This window comes from Pipistrellus kuhlii, unplaced genomic scaffold (genome assembly GCF_014108245.1).
Source record: "Pipistrellus kuhlii isolate mPipKuh1 unplaced genomic scaffold, mPipKuh1.p scaffold_m20_p_5, whole genome shotgun sequence".
Classification (NCBI taxonomy): Eukaryota; Metazoa; Chordata; class Mammalia; order Chiroptera; family Vespertilionidae; genus Pipistrellus; species Pipistrellus kuhlii.
Window position 1 is genome coordinate 81837946 of NW_023425551.1, and position 20830 is coordinate 81858775.

General features: G+C 60.6%; 2 protein-coding genes across 4 annotated transcripts; one reads left to right on the forward strand and one right to left on the reverse strand.

Moving 5' to 3' along the window:
- Positions 1-760: 760 nt before the first annotated feature.
- Positions 761-5226, reverse strand: LOC118706032 (gametogenetin-binding protein 1). Its single transcript, XM_036415158.2, has 6 exons — positions 4523-5226; positions 3681-3778; positions 3222-3316; positions 2911-3019; positions 2025-2149; positions 761-868 (listed from the first exon to the last, which is right to left on the reverse strand). Exons 1-6 carry the CDS (start codon positions 5176-5178, stop codon positions 815-817), a joined length of 1137 nt encoding a protein of 378 aa, XP_036271051.2. The 5' UTR covers positions 5179-5226; the 3' UTR covers positions 761-814.
- Positions 5227-7217: 1991 nt separating this feature from the next.
- On the forward strand, positions 7218-13089 carry BAK1 (BCL2 antagonist/killer 1). 3 transcript variants are annotated; one of them, XM_036414719.2, is made up of 6 exons: positions 7218-7485; positions 9130-9230; positions 10206-10338; positions 10652-10795; positions 11622-11802; positions 11950-13089. In XM_036414719.2, exons 2-6 carry the CDS (start codon positions 9161-9163, stop codon positions 12052-12054), a joined length of 633 nt encoding a protein of 210 aa, XP_036270612.1. In that variant the 5' UTR covers positions 7218-7485; positions 9130-9160; the 3' UTR covers positions 12055-13089. The 3 variants fall into 3 exon arrangements, with proteins under 3 accessions (XP_036270612.1, XP_036270610.1, XP_045428768.1); XM_036414717.2 differs by having other exon boundaries at positions 7218-7481; XM_045572812.1 differs by lacking the exon at positions 7218-7485 and adding an exon at positions 8300-8709.
- Positions 13090-20830: the final 7741 nt, after the last annotated feature.

Below are 20830 nucleotides of genomic sequence, written 5' to 3' on the forward strand. Positions count from 1 at the left end.
CAGGCCAGACCACCATGAGAAGAGCTGGGGCAGCGTGAGTGCTCTCAATCTCTCTCTCTCTCTCTCTCTCTCTCTCTCTCTTCTCAGAGCCTTGGACCATGGAAGGGAAGACAACAGCACCTCCTGGTGTCCAAACTGATCCCGTGTGAAGTGAGCCTCCCACTCCTGCCCCGTCGCTGCTGGGGGGCGGGGGCTGGCCTCCTGGACGGCTGGAGCTCCTGGCCCAGGACCCCGAGGGGCGCTGAGCCTGGCGGGGCTGCACCCAGGGCAGTGGGAGGGCCTCTGTGTGGACCCTTCACCTGCCCAGCCCCCAGCAGGCCCCGCGGCCCAGGGCTGCTTTCCTGGCTTTGTCCCTGTGCGGGCTGGGCAGGAACTTCCTGCCGGAGAATTCCCGGATCCTCCCTGCGAGGCCACCAGCCGGCTGGGAACGGGCGGGAGGGAAGTCAGGGACATGCAGGCCTGGCCAGGGTCCTTCCCGCCCCTGCCAGGTGCACAGACCTCCTGTCCTCCCGCCGACACCCGCTGCACCTGCCCCGGAGCCCAGGGCGCGGCAGGCACAGACCGGGCTAGACTGAGCCCCCTCCGCTCCCCAATCCCCCCACTCCCCACCCCCTCCGCCAGCAGAGCTGCTCCGGTGCCGATGAGCCGCAGATCCACAGACAACCAGAGGCCGGAGTCACACTGGGCTTTATTCGGACCTCACAGCCCCGGCCGGTGGGGGGACCATTTACCCGCCCCTGGCCCGGACTCCGGATGTTCCCCCGGAGAGGGCTGCTCCGAGCCGCCGGCCGGGGGGGCAGACGCCCAGCCCCGCTCACTCGAGCGGAGGCCAGTCCCCCAGGTCATGCATCTCCTCGAGGAGCAGGCACTGGGGGCAGAGCGGGGAGGAGGGGCTCAGCATCGGGCTCCCCTCTGGCTCTGCACCCCAGAGCCTCCCACCTGCCGAGGCCACCTTTCCAGAGCCTCCCCGCCCAGCGGACCCCGCCCACCCTCCTGGCTACTTCCCCCCACAAGAGGAGGGACCTTTCTCCCTGCAACTGGGGGAGTGCAGCACCCAGCGGCCCCCCGTCCTCTCCTCTGCTGGACACCACTCCAGGGGGCTCCACACCCGCCCTGCAGCCTCGGCCGGGAGGGTGTGGAGTAGTATGCAGATTGACCATCACTCCAATACACAAGATGGCTGCCCCCATGTGGTCAAAGATGGCTGCCCCAGATGGCCAGCAGAGGGGGGCAGTTGGGAGGGACCAGGCCCGCAGGGGAGGGCAGTTGGGGGGAACTAGGCCTGCAGGGGAGGGCAGTTAGGGGCAATGGGGCCAGGAGGGGAGCAGTTTGGCATTGAGCAGGCTGGCAGGGAAGTGGATAGGGGGTGATCGGGCTGGCAGGCAGAAGCAGTTAGGGACAATCAGGCAGGCAGGTGAGCAGTTGGGAGCCAGCAGTCCGATGGGATCAGGCCTAAATGGGCAGTCAGACATCCCTTGAGGGGTCCCAGATTGGAGAGGGTACAGACTGGGCTGAGGGACCCCCCTCCCCTGTGCATGAATTTCGTGCACTGGGCCTCTAGTATAATAATAAAAAAAAAAGAGTATTTGGCCGGACCGGTTTGGCTCAGTGGATAGAGCGTCGGCCTGCGGACTGAAAGGTCCCGGGTTCGATTCCGGTCAAGGGCATGTACCTTGGTTGTGGGCGCATCCCCAGTAGGGGGTGTGCAGGAGGCAGCTGATCGATGATTCTCTCTCATCGATGTTTCTAACTCTCTATCCCCCTCTCTTCCTCTCTGTAAGAAATCAATAATATATATATATATATAATTTTTTTTTTTTAAAGAGTATTTGGAAATGAGAGACAGAGACTGACGGGGAAGTGTGTGTGTGCAGGGGTCAGGGTCGGACTCTCAGAAATACCACCAAGAGGAAATCATGGCTTCCCTAGCAGGCAGTGGGGGCGGGCTGGAGCCTGGGCCGGCGGGGCCATGGAGGCCTCCAGCCCCGCCTTTGCCAGTGTCCTCGGCTGGGTGGGTGGCATACCTGGTCACCCACAATGCCCTCCAGGGTGAACTCTGGCGGGACCAGAGGCGCCTGGCTGCCCATCCTCCGGCGGCGGGACTCCTGCTGTGCTGCCAGAAACTTCTTTAACTCTGACTCCACGAAACCTGAGAGCCGGAGAGGTGGCCGGGCCGGCCGAAGCAGGCCTGAGCACGCTGCTGGAGGCTCCCATCCCGGCCGGCCGCCCAGCCACAGGGCTCTCCACACCCGCTCCCCAGACACCAGCTCCCCAGACGCTCCCCGGGCTCCCCCCGGCAGCGTGGGTGCCTCCTCAGCCCCTGGGAACCATGCGAGGACAGACGTCTACTCCCCTCCAGTCCTGGGTCTGAGCCATCCGAACTCCCTAGGGGGTTCGAGTCCCGGCCCTGCCACTTCCTAGCTCTGTGCTCTCGGGTGAGTCACTGAACCTCTGTGCCTGGCTTCTCCACTGTGAAGGGGTGGGGATAGACCCACCTCGGAATCCAGCTCATTACTGTGTGAAAGGCGCTCAGAGGAGGAGATGGCCCATAGAAATGATTATGTGAAGGTTGACATAATGGCTTCGTATGCTGCCCTCCCCGCTCTCTCATCTGCCCTCAGGGACAGCCTCTGGGGCGCTGTCAGAGCTGGAGGGGCCGCTGAGAGGAATCCGGGCGGGGAGGCTGGTGCAGCCGCAGCCCAGGCCACAACCCTCACCTCCAGGAGGAGGACCCTGCCTAGAGGGGAGGCCTCCTGCCCAGCCTCTCTCTGGCCAACTGCCCAGGGGGTCATCTTATGTCCTATGGTGCCACCTGGTGGTACGAACTGGCATTGGCATCGCACTCATGAGCCCATAGGAAACGGGGCGGCTGGTTCGTGTTGGGGGGGGACGTGGGGGCACTCCACTTACCCACTGTATCTACTGGCCTCAACCTCTTATGCAGTGGCGGATGGAGGGTGACTGGGACACAGAGCTCTTCCTCCATTTCCTCTTCCTCGCCTTCCTCCTCGACAGGCAGCTGAGGGTGTGCCAGGGCCCTGAGCAGTGAGCCGGCCCAGCCTGCAGCGCCCCCTCCACCCAAAACAGAAGCCGCCGCACCGCTCCGGGGTGAAGAGGGGGCTGCTCCCACTCGCCGAGCTCACGTCCTGGGCCCCACCCCCCACCGGGCAGGGCCCCACCCCGCCGGGCCTCCCCGCGCTCCCCAGCCGGGCCCCACACACCTTGGCCATGGCCAGCTTCTGAAACTGCTTGTACAAGGCGAGGATGTGGTTCCAGGGAGTCGCCCCCATGTTCAGAGAAGCCAGCCTGAGTTCTCCTGTGAAGGGCAGGCGCCGTCAGCGGCACTGGGGTGAGCCGGCCCGGGGGCAGGGGCAGCTGGAGGCCGCCTGGTTTTCCTTAGCAAACACCTGCTGTGCGCCAGGCACAGCTCGGGCACTTTACAAAGGACGTTTCATTTAGTTCTCGCAGCTACCCTCTGAGGTAGGAACTATGCACACTCATTTTTAGATGGGGAAACGGAGACACAGAAAGGCTGAGCAATTTGCTGCCATCGCACTGCCCCTGGGACCCCAGGCAGCCTGCCTCCAGCCATCCCCTAGGCTGTCCTTCCCGGCCCAGCCCTGCAGAGTCCTCAAAGAGGGCTGTTTCTGACCCCGCCCCACGCCTGCGGCCACACTCACCATCCAGCAGACACTGCTCCTCCACGGCTGGGGCCTCCGGGCTGACCTCCAGTGGCCCCGTGGCCCTCTGCTCCACCTCCAGGGTTTGGACGCTGATCCTAAAGCGGAGTCAGGGGAGGGTGGCAGGCGGGGCCCAGAGACTAAAGGCCCCGGATATCCCCACATCCCCCAAGGCTCTCCCACAGCCCTGCTCAGCGCCTCCATCCCCTGCTCCCAGCTCCCGCTGGGCCTCGGGGGCTTCATCCTGGAGGCGGGGTGGGGGTGGGGACCAGGAGGAAAGGGCGGGGCAGGTGGAGTGGGAACAGTGCACCGACGCCCCCGAAGGCGCCTTTCCGGCCCTGCAGGACTCCTTTTCCCTTGGAGCCCCCTCCGCAGCCCTCACTTGTGGGAGGACCCTCATCCCTGCTTCCTTCCACACCTCCAACGCACCCCTCTCCCGGTGCCTCCACCCTGATGTCCGTCCTGCCCACCCAGGTCCCTGTCCAGTGCTCCACCCTCCAAAGACTCCCAGTCCAGGCACCACCCCAGCATCCATCCAGACCTTGTCCCAGTACCTCTGTCCAGGCCCCTTCCCACCACCCACAGCCCAGCCCCTCACTGTCTGGGGCCCCTGCTGCCTCCTCCTCCTCCTCCTCTCCCCTCTGCCCTTCTCAGACAGGACTCCGGGCTTCCTCTGGGCAGCACGCACTGTACCTCTACTCCCAGGACTATGACGCTCAAGTCCTTCATGGAGGGGTGGTCTGGGCCCCGTGCCCCCCAGCCCCGAGGGATCACGCTGTGGGAGGGCACAGAGGGGGCGCGGTGCCCTGGGCGGGCGCCTGGGCTCCTTCCTCCCCACTCACCCCTGGCCGGGCGTCAAGGACCCAGCGCGCGGCTCTTGCGAGGGGCACTCCCGATGGCCCAGCAGGGGCCTGCGGGAGCTCTTGGGGCTTCCCCTGCTCCTCACCAGGCTGCGGAAGAAGCGGAGCACGGAGGAGCGGTCCCCATTGGGAGACCGCGGGGTTGGAGCTGGGCTCTCCATCCTGAGAGGGACCCTGACTCGGAGGGAGGGGCCGTAGCAGTCCCCCAGGACCAACTGCTTAAGAACTGGAGGTGCTTTCAAATTAAAAGCTCCCGCCGGAAACTTCCAGGAGTTCCAGAAGGCCAAGGGCAGGCAGGCGGGAGTGGGGAGTGATGGGGGACGTGGTGGGGGATTGGCGGGGGCAGAGAGGGCAGGGGGGTGCTGAGGCAGGGAGGGGGCATGGGGAGCCAGCCTGCGGGCGGCTGGTGAGGAAGCATGTGGGTGGGTGGGGGCAGAGGAGGCTTGGGCGCCCGGGCCCTGAGAGGGGGCACGGGGTCTAGAGGACTCGGCACGCCCTCTGCACCTGGCTGGTCCTTCCTGGGCTTGGCCGGAGGGCTCTCCCCTCCGCCTCCAGGCGCCCAGTTCGTTCCAGGTGGGTGCACAGAGCTCCCTTGTTTTGTTTTTCCCCCCAGAGAATTCCTTTATTGAAACTTTCATTAAGTTTTACCATGAAATGTTACATACATGATGGAAAATACGTCAGAAAAATCTTTCAGTCGGCAAACTTATTAGCCAACAGAGCCAAACATCAACAGTACAACGATTAAAATTTCTTTTGAGAGCCACATTTTTAAACTTAAACTTCTTCTGACGCCACTTTTTCAAAATAGACTTGCCCAGGCAGTTCATGGTATTTTTTAAATATATATATATATTATTAATATTTTTTTACAGAGAGGTAGGGAGAGGGATAGAAAGCTAGAAACGTCAATGAGAGAGAAACATCGACCAGCCACCTCCTGCACACCCCCACTGGGGATGTGCCTGCCAACAAGGTACATGCCCTTGACCGGAATCAAACCCGGGACCTTTCAGTCCACAGGCCAACGCTCTATCCACTGAGCCAAACTGGTTTCGGCCCGTCCGTGGAATTTTGTGGAAGAGCCACATTCAAGGGGCCAAAGAGCCGCATGTGGCTCTTGAGCCGCGGTTTGCCGACCACGGCTCTATAGGGAACTGCCAATTCCAGGGGACCCTCCAGTATTAGGATTCGCCTGCAGGGCTCATTTCTGTCCCTCAAACAGTGCCCGGTTTCCCATTTCCTGGTAGGAAATGATGGGGGTTTTTGTTTGTTTTGTTTTTAATATATTTTTATTGGTTTTAGAGAGGAATGAAAGGGAGAGATAGGAACATTAACGATGAGAGAGAATCGTTGATTGGCTGCCTCCTGCATGCCCCCCACTGGAGATGGAGCCTGCAATGGGGCATGTGCCCTGAACCGGAACTGAACCCTGACCTCCTGGTTCATAGGTCAACACTCAGCCACTGAGCCATGCAGGGCCAGGTGGGAATGACGTTTTTATGTATTTTGAACCAGCATGTGTTCTTTCACTCCACACCAAGGTGCATCAGTCTCCATCATTAATTCTCACCAGGGACTGACTTCTGAACTCCCCCAGGCACACAGTGTCAGCGAGCAGCACCAGGTCCTACGGAGACCACGCCAGCGGCTGCCGCTGCCCAGTGCCATCAAACGGCTGCGCTGCTCCACCCACACCCCCAGCTCGCCTTATTCCGTGCAGAAAGCCGGCCGGAGCTGGTGCGGCTCAGTGGAGAGTGGTCGGCCTGCGGATTGAAGGGCCCCGCTTTGGATTCCGGTCAGGGCACATGTCCCGGTTGTGAGCCTGATCCCCAGTAAGGGGCGTGCAGGAGGCAGCCCATTAACGATTCTCTCTCATCATTGACGTTTCTATTGATATTTCTCTCTCCCTTCCTCTCTGAAACCAATAAAAGTATATATTTAAAAAATTCAGCATGTGAGTTTCAACAGTGAAGAAACTTTGGTACTTTTGTCTGCTCTGACAGTTCAAACTGTTTTTCAAAATATTTGAGCTGAGTATCTTAGGGACGAAACTGTAGTCCGCCAAGATCGAGTCCACATTCCCCTTATGCTACAACTTTCCCCTCTTGTTTTCAGCAAGATTAGCGGTTCCACTAGTAAATATCGGGGGTTTTCTTTTCAAATTCATCAGTAAACTCTCGCTCCCCTGCTCCCGGCATGACGTCCTGTAAGGCGTCATGCTGCTTTGGAAGCTGCCCCCAAACTCCTCAGCACGGATCCCTCACGTCACGTCTCTACCAATCCCCCAAACTTGAAGCGGCTCAGCACTGCGGTGCCCAGTTGACCGGGAGGAAGCGAAGGCCAGCGCTGTGGTTCCAGAGACCACAGAGGTGCCTGAGCCCCAGTGTAGGGCTGTTATTTCCCAGGGCCCCTCCGGACTGGATTATAAACCCAGCTGGGTGACTTCCAGGGAGCTGGGCCTCAGTTGGCTCCTCCGTGCAGTGGGTGCAGTGGAAGATCCAGTGAGAAGATTCACCAGCCTGCGTGCAGGAGAAACATCACCATCCTGGTTTCCCACTGGCATTGACCGAGGGGAGGGAGGAAAGACCGGGGACGGGGTGGGAAGAGCGGCGGGAGGAGGAGCCACTCGCCGGGCGGGGGCTGCGGGATGAGGGGCGAGCTCAGACGGACGCCCGGCCCCGGCCGGGAGGCTGTACATCCGCATCCGGCGGCTGCAGAGCCACTTCCTCTAGAGGGAGCTGCCGGAGCCGGAGCTGCCGGCTCCTCCACGCTCCCGGCGCCTCTGGGTCGCCCTGGGACCCGCAGAGGCTGCGTCGGACGCAGGAACTGGCTGACAGCCGCCCCAGGACGCCGGGCCCGGGCAGCTGACCCTGGAGCAGCCCCTCGGGCCCCCCAGCCTCGGCCCCACGGAGGTCCCCCGGCCTAGGCCCGGGTCTGGGCAGGTAAGCCGCGGGGACCGGCCCACCCGCTCCGGTGGGATGGGTCGTGGCAGCCCCAGGCTCAGGGTGGGGCAGGGGGAGCGCTGGGAGGGCTGGGAGGAAGGCTTTGCCCGGGCAGCTTCCACACCCGCCGCGGGGCCCGGATCCGCGGGCTGCCTCTGCCGCCCCTCTGCCCTGGCCCTGGTGCCTGAGAGCCGGGTGCGAGGGACCGAGCCTTTTAGCAGTCGGGGAGGCCGGAATGGAGGTCAGAGCCAAGGTCAAACTGGGGGAGAACTCTCTTTCTTTCAGGGCTTCCTGCTGCCCAGGAGGTCTGCAGCCCCGCCAGGCCTTTCCCCTGGGGAACGGCCGGGCCCCGCAAACCGGTAGATGGGGTGCAGGGAACTCGCCTCACCAGGAAGTCATGCCTCTTGGCGGGCAGGGGCAGGCCCTGGTGGGCAGAGGCCTCTGGTCCTGGGGCTGTGCCGAGGCTCCAGCAGGGAGCTCCCAGGGGGGAGGGGGAGCGGGAGCTGCAGGTGCAGGCAGCATCCTCTGGCCTTGCTGTCCTGGGGGGCCGGGTTTGGGGGACCAGGGGAGAGGCAAGGGCATCTTCTTCCAGGAGGAGCTGGAAGTGGGGGTGCTAGGCAAAGGCCTATTTTGAGGGGCACCTGAGGATGGAGGCGGGAGGGCCTGCCCTCTCCCCCACCCACCCTGAGAAAGGAGAGCGAGCCGGAGAGCCCTAAAAACAGCCCAGGCCTGCGAGAAGGGGCAAGGCGGGCGGCTGAGCCTGGCCCGGGGTGGGGACTTCCCTCCCCGGGGATGGAGGGAGGGTGTGGGGGTTCCGGGAAATGCTTGGGTGTGCGGGGAAACGGAGGGGTCCAAATTGAAAGTGAAACGGCTCATATCCCAGAACTAATCCCTCTGTCTAGGGCTCGTAGCCGATCAGGCCACGCTGCTGGCAGAGAAAACGGGCTGGGCAGGAGAGCAGTGTGGGTGAGGGGGCGCCAGCGGTAGGCAGGCGGGGCTGTGCTGGAGGCCTGGCTGCAAGGCCGGAGTGGAGGACACGGCCAGGCCTAACAGAAAGATGCCCGGGAGGAACACCCTCTGAGACCCACAACTGGAAACTAAATCTTAAAAGTGCTGAATGCACGGGCCTGTGGAGATCCAGTCACAGCCTCCGGGGCCCGGGCCCCTCCTCCACGCGCCTCACCCGCCGCCTGAGACACGGGTGTGAGGAGCCTGCCTGGCTGGGTGAGTGCCCGTCAGTGTCGGCACCGGAGGGAGCGCACAGCTGGCAGAGCGCCATCGCGCTCACAGGCCTGAGCTGGGAAATGGGTGTGCTCTGACCAGCCAGGGGCGAGGGGCTTCGAGGTCCTTGGCTGGAAGGTGGCCAGCCTGAGTGACCCTGCGACCCTGTGCCTGAGCTGAAATTGACTTGGGAAGCACGGGGGCCCTGGAAGCCGGGGTGCAGGTCCCTGCACGGGTCTTGGCTGCTTTGCTTTGCTCACCCCTGGGCTTCCCTGAAGAGTTGCCAGTGAAATGCAAGGGGCTGGAGCTCGGACTGGGTGTCCTTCGGGGAGACGGGGCCACGTGACCCCCGTGTGGCTGTGGAAACCTCTGGTCTGTGGCCCCTGCCTGTCCCCACCTTTGCTCTTTCTCACCATCCCACAGGCTAACACTGCTCTCCCCCGCGGCCTGAAACATGGCCTCTGGGCAAGGACCGGGCCCGCCCCCGCAGGGCTGCGAAGAGGCTGCCCCGGCCGCCGCTTCCGGTAAGTCTTCTGCCCCTCGCCCACCCCGTACCGCCCGGGCGGCCGTGAGGATGGAGGGCGGCGGTGAGGACGGAGGGCGGGCGTGAGGACGAGGACGGAGGGCGGGCGTGGACCGGACCCGGAGGGCAGGCGTGAGGACGGAGGGCGGGCGTGGACTGGACCGGGAGGGCGGCCGTGGGGACGGAGGGCGGCCGTGAGGACCGAGGGCGGCGGTGAGGATGGAGGGCGGGCGTGAGGACGGAGGGCGGGCGTGGACCGGACCCGGAGGGCCCCGGCAGGCGCTCTTCCTCGGTGAACTCGCCTCGGACGCGGGAGAATGATCTCCACCCAGGGCAGGTGGCTGCTGGGCAGAGATCCCGGGAAGCCAGCCCTGCGCTGGGCAGGAGGGCGGGGGTGAGCGGGCCCTGGGACGGGCCATCCCAGTGCCAGGGCGGGATGGGCGAGAAGAAGGAAGAGTGGGCGGGGCTGCTGTCCCGGGGTGGGGGGGGAGAAATGAGGAAGTAGAGGCTAATCCCACGGGGGAAATGATTGATCCGGTCCTACCTTTAGAGGAAGTGAGACGGCTGCCCTTCCCTCTTCTGTGGGGACCTGGGAAGCCTGCTGCTCTCTCGCTCTCGCGGGCTGTTCCCTGGACTTCGGGTTCAGCCCCAGGTCTGCCCGTATGTCCCCATGTGACCTATGGCCCCACGACCCCTAAGCCGCCAGGGCTGGGCCTTGGTCACACTAAACTCGGGGTTCCAAACGCCCTGGTCGTCCTGGCCCCGCTCTGGCTGTGGGATCTCGTGCGGTGACTGCCTCCCGGCCTCGGGCCTCAGCTGCCTGCTCGCGGGACTAAGTGGAAAGTGCGGGAGAGCGGCCCCTCCGAGCCAGCACGGGGGCGGCCTGCCGCGGGGGCGGGGGGGCAGCAGTGAGAGCACCCTCCCCAGAGCCGGGCGCCAGCGCGGCTTCCCCCCTGACTCCGGCTTTGGTCCCCAGAGGAGCAGGTGGCCCGGGACGCGGAGGAGGTTTTCCGCAGCTACGTGTTTTACCGCCATCAGCAGGAGCAGGAAGCCGAGGCGGCGGCCCCCGCCGACCCAGAGATGGTCACCCTGTCCCCGGAGCCTGACAGGTGAGCAGGCCCCGCGGGCACGCATCAGGGGGGCAGACAGATGCTCACACGGGTCGCCGTGGAGGGCCTGGGAGCCGGGGGCCCTGGGGAGGCCTCTTGCCCTCCTTTCTCTCTGGCTCCTTATTCATCTTGGGCTCCCCCATCCCCCACCCCCCGGGGCACCTTGTCCCTGGGCCGATCCCAGCCCTCGTATCTGAGAACACCGGGGACCTCCGGGGAGGGTGCACAGGCCAGGGCCACCAGGGCAGAAGGCCAGCCGGGAGCCTGGGCCGGGCCCTGACAGCTGCCCCCCCTCCCTCCCACGCTCCCCCAGCACCTTGGGGCAGGTGGGTCGGCAGCTCGCCATCATCGGGGACGACATCAACCAGCGCTACGACTCCGAGTTCCACACCATGCTGCAGCACCTGCAGCCGACCCCGGAGAACGCCTACCAGTACTTCACCAAGATCGCCTCCAGGTAGGCCGCCAGCCCCGGAGGGACACCTCTCCGTCAGCGCCCGGAGGCGTGTGCGCCCCACGCCCGCCCTCCGCGTGCTGGTCCCCGAGTCCTCCTCTCCGGGTGCGAGCGCTCGGCCGTCCGGATCAGGCCTGCGGAGGGCCGGGTGGCAGGTCCCCAGAGCCGCCCCGGGAGGCAGCGCTGTCCTCATTCAGAGCCACTCCTCACACCAAAGACAGTCAGCTGCCCCTGCTGCCAGGTCCCCGGACAGGCAGCCGGTGCGGTGGTTAGAGACCGAATGCCGGTCAGGGCTCCGCTTTGCCACTTGCCGTCTTTGTGACCGGCCTCGCTCTGTCTCCTCGCCCGGAAGATGGGGCGGGCGCTCAGGAGGGGCGCACGCACAGGGGTTATCCTGTTACCACGGCAGGCGTGGAGCTGGGTGAGAGCAGGGGTAGCAGAGGCTTCGGGTCCGGGGTCGTGCTCAGCTGGAGCCCGCCCAGGCCCTCAGAGGCCAGCCCCACCGTGCGATTCCAGGATGTGCCCTAACCTCCTCTTCTGTCCTTTTCTCTCTGCTGCCCCTCGCTGCCAGGCCAGCAGCAGTGCCCACAGGTAATGTCCCTGCTGCCTCTCCACTGCTCTGCCCTGTGCCCCTGAGCCCTTGGCGGGGTGGCCTGTCTGTGCCCTCTGAGCTCTCTCCTTTCAGAGATGCAGGCTCCCCCCGAACAGCAGCCAGGCAGGCACCTCTGCCACCTGACTCACCGCTAAGTCGTGTTGCTTTCCCGCTGGGGGGGGGGGCGGTGGGGAGCAGCCCCCTGGGCACCCACTGACGGCTGTGCTCTGCCCGCAGCCTGTTTGAGAGCGGCATCAACTGGGGCCGGGTGGTGGCTCTCCTGGGCTTCGGCTACCGCCTGGCCCTCCACGTCTACCAGCGAGGCCTGACCGGCTTCCTGGGCCAGGTGACCCGCTTCGTGGCCGACTTCATCCTGCACCACTGCATCGCCCGCTGGATCGCGCAGCGGGGTGGCTGGGTGAGTGCCCAGCGCTGGCAGCCTCCCGAGCTGCTGGGCTGCCCCTTTGAGTCCCCCCAGTCCCTGGTGCCTGTACCCACAGCCAGCCCCTCTGACCACCCCCTGCCAGCCCCTCTGACCACTCTCTCTCACCCCGTCTCCTGGCAGGTGGCAGCCCTGGACCTGGGCAACGGCCCCATCCGGAACGTGCTGATAGTTCTAGCTCTGGTTCTGTTTGGCCAGTTTGTGGTACGAAGATTCTTCCAGTCATGACCCGGGAGGGTCCTTTGGGGTCCCAGCTGAGACCCCGCCTGGACTTCGGCCAAGCCTTCTTCCCTCCCCTGTGCCCGGCAGGGGTCCCCGTCACGGGTACAGAAGCTTTAGAAGTGGCACCCCAACTTTGAAGGGCCCCTGCCCGGGGTCGGTCAGGCTGCAGGGGCACCCCAACATTGCATGGTGCTAATGGACCCCCTCTCTGCCGGGCTTTGGGGAGGTTGATAACTTGGGGAAGCAAGAAGCTTTTCCCAAGAAGTTTTGAATGGTTTTAGCTTTTTATAATGCCCTTAGGACACCCCCACCCTCGTCCCCACCACTCTGCAGCAGCCAGGACCTGGGATGGGGTTAGCAGGCCTCTCCTATGTCCCAGTTCAGCTGTTAAGGAAGGTCAGAGCTGGCCTGGAGCCCAGTCCTGGCCCTTCCAAAGCACCCTGCCCCCAACAGGCTGTCCGGGGTTGGGGGACAAGGACCGGCTGAACTTCCCTGCCCCACCTGTACTGCCTCGGCCAGCGGACTCTCAGGGATCAGGGCCCGGGGTGTGGGTGAGGACGCAGACCGCTGTCTGACGTTATCCTCAGGTCCCGCCCACCCGCCTCCCAAGGTCCTCCGTCCGCTCCCTTCCCCTCGCCACCTGCCTGAGGCGTCACTGCTCGTGAGACTGCCTGCCCCGTCACTCCACACCCGGGGTCAGAGGCCTCCTCGGGGCCGTAGGGTTGAGGACTGTGGTTTGTGATGGTCAGGGAAGGGGCAGGAGGTCGCCTTGACGTTTCTGGGAAGCCCCGAGGCTGGATACGCTCCTGTGTCCGGGCGCAGTGTAGTCTGGGAGGGAGAACTGAATACTTGAACTTGACCCCAAGCCCACCACCTGCCTGAGCCCCTGGGGGGGGGGGGGGGGAGGACCTTGTCTGCCTTACACAGCCTGGGGGTTTGGGAAGAGAAGTGGTTGACTCAGCCAAACGCTGGGAGGAGATGCTGATGGAGCCCCCTGGCTGCCCCCCTCTGAGTGTCAACAATAAACTGCCTCCCCTCCCACTGGGAACTGTCGCCTCTGTCAGTCCTCTCTCCCACGGTGGTGAGGGAGCCTGGGCACGCCTGGCGGTCACCTGGTCTCTTGCTGAATCAGGTCTCCTCTTGGGCTCCGGAACCCTGCGGAGGGCCGGCTGTGGTGCTTGGCCTGCCCCCATCTCCGAGTCCTGGGCCAGTGTCCTGCCCCCGGTGAAGCTGGCGGACCCTGAACCCCCGGCTGCCCTGGTGGAGCAGGCACACACGGGGCCCCGAGTCCCTCTCCCTTCCTGGGGCCACCACCCTCGCCTGGGACACCATGTTCCTGCTTCCGCGTGCCTGTGTCCCCCAGCGAGCACACAGCTTTGATTGTAGCCGTTCTGTGCTGCGGGGAGTCCCGGTGGGGAGGCCGCCGGGAGATAAAAATAACAAGCATGGGGGCGAGCGGATGTTCCTCAGGGCGCAGCTTCCGTCCCCGCACCTCGGTCTGTTTCTGACTCCCTTCCAGCACGGTCACAGGCGGGCCCCCTCGGTCGGTGCCTCGCTGCCATCCCCTGAGGGGGTCTTGCCCCCCTGTCCCTCCAGCTTGGCCTCGGCCTGAGCAGAGGCTGGACCGGTGGCGGCTCCAGGGCACCCCAATCTGCAGAAAAGCCGCCAACACTGCAGGGCTCCCTGCTGAGAATTTCCCATCCTCACCCCCCAGGCAGAGCCAGTGACGTGGGGGGTGGGGGAGCTCAAACGCCCACTTTGCAGATGGGAAAACCCGAGGGGCCTGCTCGAGCAGGGAAGGGCGGGAGCCAGCACTTGCTTCATGATACTGGTTTGAGTTTTACACCCAGGGAGGGGTGGACACGGGGAGGTGGGGAGGGGTGTCCATCAGCCTCCGCCCGGAGCCCGCAGCCTGCCAGAGTCCAAGATGGCCGTGGCAGTTTCAAGCGCTCAGACTGTCCGCTCCTGGGCGGGGCCTCGGCACGCCTCCCTCTCCCTCTTCTGTTGTGGTTTTTGTTGTTAATCATCACCTGAGGATACCCTTTCCATTGATTTTTTTAGAGAGAGTGGAAGGGAGGGGGAGAGACACAGCCATGGTTGCCTCCCGAACGCACCTGATCAGGGCAGAGGATCAAATCTTGACCAGAATCAAACCTGGGACCCTTCAGTCCACAGGCCAATGCTCTATCCACTGATCCAAACCGGCCAGGCCCTGCAGGGCTTGCAGCTGGTGAGGGCAGCATGGCGAGCAGGCGTCTCGGAGGCTGGGAGAACGGGTGGGCAGTGCAGGGCTGAGGGTCTCTGTCAGGAGGGAGCTGGGGCGCTGCTAGAAGGCCAGGGCCCGGAGGTCTGGGCCCCTCTGCGCACCCTCTCTGCTGCCAGGAGGAAGTTTCCAGCACCCAGATCCAATGACAGGGAGCGGAGACCTGGGTGGGAGGAGGCCCCAGGGGGCTGTGGGCTGCAGGGAGCATGGGGTTCTGTGGGTGAGGAAGTAGTTTCTCCAAACAGCCTTCGTTTCTGTGGTTCTGAGACTGAGCTCCCCGCAGGGTCTGGTCCCTCAGCCTGGTGCCGCTGCACTGGGTCAGGCCAACCGGGGCAGGGGCAGTTCCGGGCAGCTGCTCTGCTCGGTGGCAATTCAGGCCCCTGCCTGCAGGTCCCCGAGGCCGGCTCCGCCTGCACTGCCTGCGTGTTTGCTGTCTCACTTCTGAAGTGTTCATTAAGGTCACTGGGTGTGCAACCAAACTAATACAAGAAAATCCTATTTTGTCAAAATCACTTAGTGCATTGTTTGAACAAGTTTTTATTACCTAGCCATCTGAGTAGCATTAAAATAAATTAAAATTAATTTATTAGGCAATTAAAATCACGACACTACCATGTCATGTTCCAGTTGTACACACCTCAGATGTTAAGGTCCTTGATCAAAGACGCTTGTAAAATATGGGGTCACTCTAAAAACATGTTCATAATTTCGTGTGTGTGTGTGTGTGTGTGACAGAGAATGGAGCTACCAGAGACCACCAGAGGTCAGGGGCCAGAAAGGCAGCAGAGCCCTACACTGGGCATGCCAGGAAGGTGGACGTTAGACTATGGGGTATGAAGGATGGGGTATTCCACCTGTCGGATAATAAGGGACAAGTAATGATCTGGCCCCTGAGCACATGATGGGAGCAGGCCGCCAGCAAACGGTATGAGTGATCTCATAGAGGGCCACGATCAGGGGAAGGGCCAATGAGGGCAGACTCGGGACTTCTCTGAAAAAGTCCCCTAATAACGAAGGGACTGAAGCCACAGAATCTCTCACCTGGAGTGTGGGGCAGGGCAATGGACTTGGGTGGGCGCCACGTGGATGCCTGTGAGGGGTGTGTGAGAGGCAGCTGGAGAGTAACATTGAGTGGGCACTGATGGTTGAACTCAGCATAGAAATCGAATGCCTCTCGGGCCCACTCACCTCAGTCTTCCTTTGCAATCTTGGAATCATTCCTGGTGCCCAATGTCTCAACTTTTTGCAGCACTGGCTAAGCACATGGCACGCAGACAGTTCTTCAAAGCTGTCTGCTCACCTGGCGGGCTTGGCTCAGTGGTTGAGCATCAACCTGTGAGCCAGGAGGTCATGGTTAGAGTCCAGGTCAGGGCACAGGCCCGGATTGAGGTCTCCATCCCCAGTGTGGGCTGCGCAGGAGGCAGCCTACCAATGGTTCTCTCTCATCATTGATGGTTCCATCTCTCTCTCCCCCTCACTCCCGCTCTGAAATCAATTTCCTATATAATGAAAGCTTAGGTGGCGTCACACACAACGTCATCACAAGATGGCCACCTGTGGGGGCTGTCTCTGTCTTCCGCGACCCGCACGGAAAACGGCAGGTTCCTGAGTGGAGGAGCCGGGGATAGAAATTAAAGGAGCCAAAACCGGTTTGGCTCAGTGGATAGAGCGTTGGCCTGTGGACTAAAGGGTCCCAGGTTCGATTCTGGTCAAGGGCATGTACCTTGGTTGCAGGCACATCCCCAGTGGGGGTGGGGGTGTAGGGGGCAGCTGATCAATGTTTCTCTCTCATTGATGTTTCTGGCTTTCTATCCCTTTCCCGTCCTCTCTGTAAAAAAATCAATAAAATATATATTTAAAAAAAAAAAAAAGAAATTAAAGGAAAAAAAAGAGACCAAGAGGCAGAAATGGATTCAAGCTGGAATCCGGGTGGGGTGCTGTAACTCTGATGGAGAGACAGTCAACCACCCACCACAGACCACACAGCGCATTTATTGATTTCCAGAGGGGGGTCTAAGGTCAAAGAAGTTTTGGGTGTGCCCAGGTCCTATTCATTCCCCCATTCCTGGGATTTAGCATATTAAGACCAGGGTAAGTCAAGGTCCTCTTTCTTCCTCATTCCAAGCACATGGATAAAGATAAGAAATTGGTACTGATCACAGTCTCCACATTTTGGGAGGCTGTTTCCGGGGGACGGCCTTGCCAGTCACCTCACACTCAGCTGACATTAATTTAAAGGTCATCCATGTGCATTCCCAAGGGGCCCTCTACAGCCACCCCCTTGTTATCACAAGATTGCTGCCACAAGATAGCCAGCAGCGAAGGGCAGTTGGGGGCAACCAGGCCAGCAAGTGAAGGCGGTTGGTGAGATCAGGCCTGCAGGGAAGAGCAGTTGGAGGTGACCAGGCCTGCAGGGGATGGCAGTGGGGGTGATCAGGGTGGCAGACAGAAGTGATTAGGGACAATCAGGTAGGTGGGCAGGCAGGCAGGCAGTTAGGAGCCAGCAGTCCCCGATTGTGAGAGAGGTATTCGACTGCCGGTGTAGGCCCGATCTCATAGGGATCGGCAATTGGACACTCCCCAAGGGATCCCAGATTAGAGAGAGTGCAGGCCGGGCTGAGGGACAGACAGCCCCTGCCCCCATGCACAAATTTTATGCACTGGGTCTCTAGTATATATATATTAAAAAAACAAAAAACACAAAACTGTCTGCTCCACTGTGGCAGGGTACCTGCTGTAGACCGTGAGGTGAGACCATACCTGGGTTCTGCAACCTCAGTACTTGAGTTCTGACTAGGAAAGAATTCAAAGCCAAGACTCAAACTATGAGGCAACAGTTATTTAGAAAATCACAGAGATAGAAGAAGTAATTTGTAGAAGAAATGGGCTCAGGAAGCTCAACTGGCGTGGTTCAGTGGTTGAACGTTAATCTATGAACCAGAAGGTCAGGGTTTGATTTCCAGTCAGGGCACATGTCTGGGTTTTTTAAAAATTATGTATTTTTATTGATGTCAGAGAGGAAGGGAAAGGAAGAGAGAGTTAGAAACACCAATGATGAAAGGGAATCATTGATCGGCTACTTCCTGCATGACCCCTACTAAGGATTGAGCCCTTAATCAGAATCGAATCTGGGACCTTGAGTCCACAGGCCGACGCTCTATCCACTGAGCCAAACCAGCCAGGGCCCTAAGGGGTTTTTTGTTTGTTTTTTTTAAATATATTTTTAGCCGGCACCGGTTTGGCTCAGTGGATAGAGCGTCGGCCTGCGGACTGAAAGGTCCCAGATTCGATTCCGGTCAAGGGCATGTACCTTGGTTGCGGGCACATCCCCAGTAGGGGATGTGCAAGAGGCAGCTGATCGATGACTCTCTCATCGATGTTTCTAACTCTCTATCTCTCTCCCTTCCTCTCCATAAAATAAAAAATCAATAAAATATATTATTTTTTAAAATATATATTTTTTATTGATTTCAGAAAGGGAGAAAAATAGAAACATCAATGGAGAGAATCATTGATCAGCTGCCTCCTGTATGCCCCCCACTAGGGATTAAGCATGCAACCTAGGCATGTGCCCTTGACTGGAATGGAACTTGAGACCCTTGAATTTCTAGCCACTGAGTCAAACCGGTGAGGGTGCCCTAAGGGTTTTAAGAGTGGAGATGTTAGGGGAGGTCCCAGGAGAAGCTCCAATAGAATATTCAGCAGTTTCCCAGGTGTGTCCTTTCGGGGTCTAGGTCTCCATGGATTGGTTGGTTGGTGCCTGGGCAGGGGGTCATTATCCAGTGCGGCTGGTCCTGATCTCAGCTGTGCCTGGTTTTGCTGCTCTTCTGGGCCTGGAGCTGAAATACAGCTGAGGCCTAGTGATCGCTAAGCAGGAAAGATCGGCGATAAGCTAGGGGAGTAAAGGTCATCGTGGGGGTGAGGCCCCCTTACAACGGCCCTTTGCTGGGCACCCAGGACTCTGCCCGGTGACCTCTGCACCTGGCCCATCGTCCTTGCTCTGCTCATGTCTGTCTAACTGCCCACCACATACCTATTTTGCAGGGGTCATGGCACAGGCTTTGTGATAACTGGCTGCGTGGAATCTGGGCTCACCGACCTTCTCACATGTTGGCCTGACCTCTCTGACCTGACCTCTGACCGTGCTGAGAGGAAGTCCTATTCACTTCCTGCAGGTGGTTAGGCTGATGGGAGTGGTAGCACTGTCTTGCTGAAGGAGGGCCACCCCGGGAAAGGCAGGCGGATTCTGAATTGTGGATGTGAATCTGAGTGCAAGGGAGGCGCTGGGCGGGGCTCGGGATGTGGCTCCCTGCCCGCTGGGGTTCCAGGACCCCGAATGGCTCTGCTACCAGGCTGTGCGAGAAGGGCCGTGTGCAGGCTACAAGCCAGTGCTGTGCTGGAGAGGGAGGGGGGCAATGCCCCTGACGTGACATGTAATGTCACAGACGAGGCTCTTCCCGTGACCTCGGACTCCTGGGTCCCTGGTCATGGCTGGCGAAGAGTCCCCCTTGCTTGTCTGGCTGAGAGGAGCCACACCCAAGCTCAGCTGACCATGAGACGGGCTATTCCAAGCATCCTGTGCTCCTCCCTGGCCAGCGGGGCCACAGTAACAGCCACAGGCCCGAAGTGTCTGGTGCTCAGGTCCTCAGACACCGCCTGCCGTGGCTGGCCCCCAACCCAGACTGCGGGGCCAAGCCACCTGTGGTCCTTTGTCAAGGCTGCTTCCTCCTGCCAGCTCCACACCAAGGCAGGGCAACAGCAGGCAGGCCCTCCTGCCGGACGGCACGCTTGGAGCAGGCCCGGTCGCTGAGCCCTGGCTCTGAGCCTCGGGGTGACGGGGAGCAGGGACCCTCTCACCGACCTCCTGTTTCTTTCCCCGGGAAAGTGGAGCCAGCTCCCTGTGTCCTCACACACCACTGGCACTTCTGACCCATCTGGCCGCCACGTGTGTAGGAGTTTCTCCCACACCAGGCAGTTCTGTGCCACCAGCTGGGCGTCCTCCAGAGCTCACCTCCGAGCTAAACACCGTCTACCGGCCCACGGAGTCAGATCCCACAGGAGAAGGCTGTGCCTCCCCACCCAACCTCGACAGCCTTCCATTTCAGGGCCTGCGCTCCTCACCCCTGGCTATAAACCAGAGGTTCCCACAAACCCCTCCTCAGGTTTGACTCATTTGCTACAGCCACGCACAGACGCAGGAACAGTTACTCACCCGGTTAACTGGTTTATCACAAAATGTGTGTGTGAACAGCCAGGTGCCCGGCCCGGAAGGTCCTGAGCAGAGGAGCTGTCCCGGTGGAGTTGGGGGTGTGCCACCCTCCTGACCTGTGAGTGCATTCCCATCACCAGCCCCAAAGCTCCCCAGCCCCACAGATCAGAGATTGAAAGGGAGTTTCATTACATGGGCGTGGCTGAGGGAGGTGGTGGGGCTGAAAGTCGCAACCCTCCAATCAAGGTCGATTCTTTTTTTAAAATATTTTTTTAATTGATTTCAGAGAGGAAGGAAGAGGGAGAGAGAACCTCCAAAGATGAGACAGAGTCATTGATAGGCTGCCTCCTGCAAGTTCCACCCTGAGGTTTGAGCCCTCAACCTGTGCATGTGCCCTTACTGGAAATCAAACCGTGACCTGTTGGTGCATAGGTCAACACCTAACCACTGAACCACACTACCAAACGGTCCACATGCCCCTCTGGTGTCTTTAGAGCTCCTCCCACTTCCTCGCCACCTCCACCCCAAACCACATTTAACATCTGAAGATCATATTTCCTCAGACCACATTTAACGTCTGAAGGACAGCAAATATGCCACCCCAGAATATGTCATTTTGGTATGTTTTGAGCTATAAGCATTTGAAAAACAGCAAATGCCGGGAAAGGCTTTCTCTGAATTCCCCTCATCTACCCGAAGACCGGTCCTCCAAAAGGAACTCAATTGTCATAGATCCCTTCCGGGGAGTGTCACCAACCAGAGAAACTGGTTCTTATCACAGGAGAGGAGCCACCCAAACTCTTCACAAACTCTCATACCTGTTAGACAGAAGGGGAGCCCCGAACCAGGGGTCCTGGCAGACACGAAGGACGGTCGGGAGCCAGACAGCCAGCAGTATCTTTCCTCCTGCGGGAGGTCCACTCAGGTTTTATCCCTGACACACCCTCTGTCCCTTACTTTTTTTTTTTTTTTTTTTTTTAATCTTTTTATTGATTTCAGAGAGGAAGGGAGAGGGCGAGATAGAAACATCAATGATGAGAGAGAATCATTGATGGGTTACCTCCTGCACACCCCCCTACTGGGGATCAAGCTTGAAACCCAGGCATGTGCCCTTGATCAGAATTGAACCCAGGACCCTTCAATCCGCAGGCTGACACTCTATCCACTGAGCCAAACAGGCCAGGGCTGTCCCTCTTGATTGGTCAGAGCTTGGGTTCACATTCTTGCCCGATTGGCTAATTCAAAGGAAAAAGGGCGGGGTTGACCTTTGCAGCTATAAGATGGCTGCCCCCAGGGAAGCGGCAAGTCAT